The sequence below is a fragment of the Hibiscus syriacus genome, unplaced genomic scaffold (assembly GCF_006381635.1).
Source record: "Hibiscus syriacus cultivar Baekdansim isolate YM2019G1 unplaced genomic scaffold, ASM638163v2 tig00117017_pilon, whole genome shotgun sequence".
Classification (NCBI taxonomy): Eukaryota; Viridiplantae; Streptophyta; class Magnoliopsida; order Malvales; family Malvaceae; genus Hibiscus; species Hibiscus syriacus.
Genome location: NW_024063526.1, coordinates 3,045,365 through 3,052,544, shown reverse-complemented (window position 1 = coordinate 3,052,544; position 7,180 = coordinate 3,045,365). Strand labels below are relative to the sequence as shown.

The 7,180-nt window shown below is 33.9% G+C and overlaps 2 protein-coding genes across 2 annotated transcripts; one reads left to right on the top strand and one right to left on the bottom strand.

Annotated features, from left to right (window-relative positions):
• The first annotated feature begins 1,282 nt into the window (after positions 1-1,282).
• LOC120195646 (BAG family molecular chaperone regulator 8, chloroplastic-like) lies at positions 1,283-2,838 on the top strand. The gene is made up of 2 exons (XM_039197602.1): positions 1,283-1,905; positions 1,982-2,838. Exons 1-2 carry the CDS (start codon positions 1,351-1,353, stop codon positions 2,645-2,647), a joined length of 1,221 nt encoding a protein of 406 aa, XP_039053533.1. The 5' UTR covers positions 1,283-1,350; the 3' UTR covers positions 2,648-2,838.
• Positions 2,839-3,441: 603 nt separating this feature from the next.
• Positions 3,442-4,278, bottom strand: LOC120195660. Its single transcript, XM_039197614.1, has one exon. The coding sequence runs from the start codon at positions 4,276-4,278 to the stop codon at positions 3,442-3,444; it is 837 nt and encodes a 278-aa protein (XP_039053545.1).
• Positions 4,279-7,180: the final 2,902 nt, after the last annotated feature.

Here is a 7,180-nt window from a genome sequence, read left to right as displayed (position 1 = left end):
TAATCCATAAATTTTGACTTCCAATTTCATTTCAAATTATTAGTATATGCTAATTGGGTCCCTTGTTAATAAAATAGTTAAACAAACTATTAGTTGTCATATAAACATCACTATGTATCACATAACAGTATAATGTGATGTAAATGATAATTAATATTGAGTTTAAACAAAACAATAATTTAACTTTAAAACATAAAAAGAATGACAAACACATTTAAAAAATAAAATTAAAAATCAAAGAACCATTTAATTTTATTCTAAACAATAATTTTTAGGGATATGATATAATATTAATTATAATTTATATTGTATCGTACTATTGCATAATGCACATTAATATTTTTTTACGATAATTAATAATTTTTAATGATTTTATTAATAAATGATTAATAAATAGGGTAAACTACATGTTTAGTATTTTGACTATTACTTTTGTTCAATTTTAGTCATCTAATTATTTTTTTTTTGTTTTAATATCATATCTAATGTTATATTTTTGGTCACTCACAGTTAAAAAATTAATAATGATACCGACGTGTTATCATAAAGTAATGTTATCATTGATTTTTTTTGAAAAAAACATATTATGTCAACAGTTTTGTTACTTTTTTTAACAGAATGTGACTAAAATAAAATCAAAACATAATATTAAGTATGATTTTGAGAAAATAATAGTTAGGTAACTAAAATAGAACAAAAGTGATAGTTGGAATATTAACTTGTAATTTACTCTAATATATCTGGTAGTTTTAAAATAAAATTTAAATATTTAAAAATTAATTTAAATATAAATTATAGTTTGAGAACTATGTGAAATTAACTTTAAAAAAGTTTTTTTTTTAAAAGAAAAGGGTAATAGAAAGAGTTAAAGGAAGTAAAGAAAACAAAACTCCACTAGTCCAATCCAATCCAACCGGGGAGTTATATAGTATGGTAATTTTAATACACGGTTAAGAAAAAAAATTATTATCGGTTTGTTATTATTTTTTTAATAAAATCGATAAAAATTAATTAAAATATTATTATTTTTATTGATTTTATTATTAGGCGTTTTACTAAGATTAATAATATATTTAATAAAGTACTACTTAAAATATTATTTTTTCTATTAAATATATTATCAAATCTGATAAAACATCAATAATAATAAAACTGATAGAAATAATAATATTTTTATAAATTTTTTACTAATTTTATTAACAAAAATAATAAAATCAGTAACATATTTTTTTAACATATTAGACTCTCGAACGTTAGACTTCGCGATAACTCCGACACCAATGTTTTGCTAGCTTTTTTTAACTGTTGCCCCCAAGCCCCACAGACCATTTTCAAAACCCTGAAAAAGTCATGGCGTCTTACCACCATCACACCGCCACCAGCTGCTACGCCTGCTTCTGCAGCCAGCCACGACCACCACCACCACAACAATCTGACCCTCTCCTACAAGCCTTTGCCTCTCTCCTCCTCCAAGTCCAACCCCAACAAAATCATTATCCAAGCCAAACCCATGGTCTCAAATCATTCCAAGATCAGAACTTTGCTACTAAAAACCAACACTTTGATCGGAGACACCACCACCAAGAAGAACTCGACATCGTTCTATTTTCACTTGTCAACCGCATCAATGCTCTCGAATCATCACTGCAGCACTTCTCCAGAGCTTCAAATTCTTCTTCTCACCCTTCTCTCTCTCTTAAAGATGCAGCTGCACGTGTCATCCAAACCCATTTCAGAGCTTTCCTTGTTCATAGATCAAGAACACTTAGGAAGCTCAAAGATCTCGCCTTTGTCAAATCAAGTCTCGATTCTCTGACGCCCTCAGTTTACAATAAAACCCATTTTGATAATGCAGCTGTTTCTCGAAAAGCCATGGACTTGCTTCACAAACTTGACTCTCTCAAGGTAATTCTTCATTGGGTACTTGTTAAAATCATGGTTGCTCTTTATTTTTATTAGATTTTAAGTTTTCTGTTTGTAGGGTGGTGATCCGATGATTAGAGATGGAAGAAGGTCAGTTAGAAGAGATTTGCGTCAATTTTTAGAATATATTCATGGGTTAGGCTTAGAAAGGAATAAGCATTTGTTTAAGAATGCAAATAATGTGAGGGTTTGTGGCAATGGTAATAAAGCTAGGATTTTTAGCTCAAATTCTAGAGGAGCAATGGAGAAAATGAGAGACAGAGTTGAAAATCTTGAGAGGCTTTCTATAAACGAAGAGGGAGACTATGAAGATGGTGACGTGGAGCTTGAAGGGTTTCATCAAGCTTTAGGTGAAAGTCAGAGTCCTAGGCTCTCCGTTGCTGAAAATAGAAATGGTGGAGTTTTGGTGAAAAGGCAAGGAATTCAACCAAGAGTGAAGAAAACTGTGAGCTTTGCTGAGAATGGGAATATTTATAGAATAATCCAAAGTGGAGACGGAAACCTAGCTGATGAGAGTGTTTCAAGTGATGATCATGGAGGGATAATGGAGAATCTTGTTATTGAAGAAAATGGGAAGGAAATGAAATTGAATAATAAAGAAGCTTCTTATGATTATGAGATTCAAGATGGAGATTTTGTGTTTTCTGCCCCATTGCCAGTCAAGATGGAATCCAAAGCGGATCTGATGAAGAGGAGAAAGGGTACCCTCCAAATTGTCTCATAGGCGGAAACAGTAATGACCAGTTTCAGGTAATCTCCCCGAGTTCGAATCAAGGGCCTACCTTGTACTGTAGACAATTTTTTGCAGCACAAGCATAGGCGGAACTCGAGGTGCGGTGCATGGGGAGAGACAAGAGAGAGGTCCTGAAACTCCGGTCATCACAGGATTAGATTTTTGTTGGTTCTTACCGTTCCTACTGTAATTTTTAGTTCAGATTGATGAAAGATTGCACTGATATGTTTGTAATCCCTTTAGAAGGTTTGGGGTTGACTGATTTTGTTAACTCAACGGATTGTTTGTTTAATTTTTAGATGAACTGATTTGTCATTCTTTACTGGTCTCATTTTTTCGCAAGCTTTATTCCATGTCAATTAATACTCTTGCCTAATTATAGAAGGGAAAAAAATCTCTGAATTTTTACCTTTTTATCACATATTCTGCAATGTGGATCCCTTCAAACCCAATAAATAAAGCTTCAAAGAACACAAAAAGAACATAATCTGTAACCAGTGAAATTGCTTTCATTTCGTATTTTGTACATTCATCAGGCTACTGAGATTTGCTACACTTCTTTACAATTCAAACAACACAAAAAGAACATATCTAAAATCATCTCATTTTCTTTTATTCTTCAAAAGTAAGAAACAAAAGAATGAATATATAGAGAGCAATGTTGATGCTATGAAAACAAATTGAATCAATGGAACTTTGCCATGCCAAGTATCAGTTGAAGGAAGTGAGTTACGACTGGAAACCAGAAGAAAAGCCAATGGTAACAGTTTCGGCATCACCTTTCATCAGTTAGCAGCTAGGCTCAGTAGAGCCTCACTCTTGCAGTCAGTTCCGAGCCGGCACGACTTGAATCCCATGTTACCATTAACCTCTTTATTGTGCATAACAGGGAGATTAAGATCAATAACATCAGAAGAGATGTCGGAAAGGTCTAGCTGCTCTGCAGGCTGTTTATCGCTGGTTCCAGGGTCTTTCGACATGTGAGACCTCTTGTGACCACCCAAAGCTTGCCCGGATCCGAAAACCTTTAAGCCGATTAGGCGTTTGTGCACCTTATGCACCCCTGTTTCAGAACTAGTCATCTCATTCTTTTCCTGGTCCACTGAATTCTCTACATATTCAACCTTCACAAGCTTGCAACTATCATCAATGTCAGGAAAACTGCTAATGTGGGTAGTTTTCGTGCGATCCTCGACCTGCTCTACGCCGCACATATTACTCTTTCTGTGGATTGTTTGATGGCCCCCAAGTGCCTGGTGAGACTTTAAAGTCTTGCTGCAGATCCTGCACTTGTATTTGTTCTTGTTCTGGGAATCGTCAGACCTCTCAGAATTCAGTGGAGTACTTATTAACTTGTTCGAAGCATCCCCTCCCGGTCTCGAATCGCAAGCATCGATCACAGCATCGTTGCAAGAAGTAGATTTTGTGGATCCTAAACCACTTAATTCCAATCCTTCCATGAAATCCTTCCCTGGTTCTACTTTAACAGACCCCAAGTTCATAACTTCATTGGAAATTCTTCCCTTGATCTCAGTTCCACACAATTCGAATCCAGATTCATCATTCTTTCCCTTTTCAGACAAAATCTCAGAATCGTATGGATCGAGACCGCAAAATTTCATTGTTTGGATCAAAAGATTTGATCTCGGACTCGTTATTATCACAAGACTCCAAAAAGCAATTGAATAGGGTCGAATTCTTTACACCCCTAGACAACATCATCAAACACAAAGCTGCAACTTCAACATCTTGATCAGTTTGAGGAAAACCACAATAGTCATTTGGACCATTATTATCGTACCTCAATCTTTTCGATCTCTTTCTCCTCACTGTTATGATCTTCAAATGGTGCAATCTCATATGGCTAGTGAGAGCCCTCAAAGACTTGAACTTTCTGCCACATTCTTGACAATTAACTTCTTTCCTTTCTTTTGCAGAATGATGCCTCACATGACCAAACAAAGCTTTCATCGACTCAAATTGTTAGCCGTAAGCTTTGCACTGCAACTCATCAAGGGTCGAGCAAGTGGTGGAATTATCATCATCACCATTAGACCCCAAAAACTTCCAAGATTTCTTAGGGTTATCCCTCAAGCCATAACCTTGAAAACCCATGTTATTCTCCTTTGCCTTTCTTTTGCCGGACTTGTTTTCCATCGAAACCCAGAAAATAAGCAGTAGATAAAAAAGAAGGTTCTTTTAGCGAAAGAAGATGGAGAATCTTAGAGCTTACACCAACTAAAGAAGAACCCATTGCTTGTTTCGTTAAACTGATGAAGTTAATAGTGGGAAAAACGAGATCTAAGTGTCTGGATGAGAAAGTAGGGGGTAATGGATGGACTCATTGTTTGAATTGAGGCATAAGCAAGCAAGTAGAAGGTCAAACTAAAGTAAGTTTTGCGCTTTTAGCGTAATTAAGCAACAGAATTTGCATCGTGAAATCCTTGCATGTCAAGCAAAGTTACAAAACCTAACAGTGTTTGGGCACTGTCCCCACTCTTTTAAAGTACAAAATGGACTTTAATTTGGTACATAAAAAATGACTTAATATAAAATGAGATGCTTCAACTGTTTCTACATTATAAATATTATTATTTTAAATATATCAATTATAACGATCATTAAAAATTTTATTAAGTGAAATGTATCGTATTTATATAATTTTAAAAGTTTTATTTAAAAAAATAAAAATATCAATTTTAAAAACTCCCAAAATTTTCTTAAATTAAAAACTCAAACTTTAAAAACCTTAATTTAAATTCTTATATTTACGTCGACCGTCATTCTTTGTTACCATCAATTGACAAAAACACTACCGACCACTCACCTCTCATTAGTTCGAGACTAAATCTTTTTGGTCACAAATCTCAATAAGTACGAAACATATTTGGGTGGATTTTATGTCGGGATTAAATCCCGATACTACTATTCATTCTGGGAGGGAGGGAGGGAGGAAATGGGAGAAAAGGAGCATGAGGGGGGGAATTTGTAGGAGTTTTCAGTTAAATTCATAGATTTGAACATTTATTTCTTCGATATTGATAACCATTGAACAATATCATCATTCATCTATTCGTGTTAGAGCAATTCATACTCTAACACTTATTCATAATCTCATTCCCATACACATTATGAAAACATATCAATGTACTGTAAAATATGATTTATCAAAATGTTCAAGGTCGACTAGTCGCAAGTCTCCCTCATTTCATAGAAGTATAAAAATTGCACTCACCTGATAAGCCTCGCTAATAAGATGTAATGATGTCCGGCTATTCGACACCTTTATCTTTGTCCTTTTTCTTGTTAGACTCAGGAGCTTGGTTATGATCTATACAAGCATCCATTAAAGACAGATACCATACCAATGTTAGTATATTCCCTAACATTTATACTTTAATAATACTCAAAAAGTACTATTATTTTTAATTTCTATTACAAATTCAGTCTATCTTATAATTCCAGGCTCAATAGTATCGGTACCCCTACCATGGTATCGATACTTCTATACTATGGTACTAATACTCCCTTTCAGTATCGATACCATTTCTACATTCAGGAATCCATGGTACTGATACCTTTCTCTTAGTATCGATACCCACATCAGTATCGATACTAATTGCATCAGTATCAATATTGTTCTACGTAATTCTTCAAATTTAAACCTATAGTACAAGTACTGTTCTTCCAATACCGATACCCTAACCCAGATTTTCCATTTTTCAGCTTTATTTTACCCAAATTTTATCAAATTCCCTTTCTTTTACCTCCAACAATACTATTAAACTCTTCTTTACTTATCCCAACTAAATTTCCTTCATTTGGTTTCTTATAACATCTAAAATCTCCAAAGAACATCCCAAACTAAAAATCAAACTACTTTTTCATACATGTTTATAATCACTTCCAAGGTTTCTAATCTCTTATTTGCTTCTTTGACAAGTCAAATATACTTGTAAACATCAATATAAACTCATATTTCAACAAATAACTCAAAAACCCATTTTCTTCAATCTCAAATAAGTAATGCATTTATTATTTTTAATCCTCTTTAACCCTTCCTTAAGCTTACACATCACTTAAGGTTGCAATAACAAACCAGAAAAGAGAGGAAAAACTAGCTAATTGAAGCCTTACCTTTGGCTATAGAAGAGGGCACGTGAACACGTGAAGAGGGAGAAGAGAAGATAACTAGCTTGTTTTTCAACTTTCCCCCTTTTTCCCTTATAAATACCCTAATTAAAATATCTCTAAAATCCATTTCCCTTTTAAAGGACCAAAATTCCCTTTCATTCTTCCATTCTTACTAATTGGTCTTAAGCACTATTTCTAAATCATTTCTTTTCCTCTACCATTTATTCAAATTAATCCTCCAAATCAGGAATCTTTTCAATAAAGTCACTGACTGATATTTGGGGTATTACAATTCTCCCCCTTAAGAAAATTCATCCTCGAATTTAAAGAAATACCTGATATGAAGAGGTGTAGAAACTGTTTCCTCATGTCCTCCTCTCTTTCCCAAGT

Bases quoted from the DNA above. Each gene is read 5' to 3' on its own strand.
- LOC120195646 (XM_039197602.1), top strand. From the start codon at position 1,351: ATGGCGTCTTACCACCATCACACCGCCACCAGCTGCTACGCCTGCTTC. The intron at 1,906-1,981 runs GTAATTCTTCAT...TTCTGTTTGTAG, and splicing joins ACAAACTTGACTCTCTCAAG to GGTGGTGATCCGATGATTAG.
- LOC120195660 (XM_039197614.1), bottom strand. From the start codon at position 4,278: ATGAAATTTTGCGGTCTCGATCCATACGATTCTGAGATTTTGTCTGAA.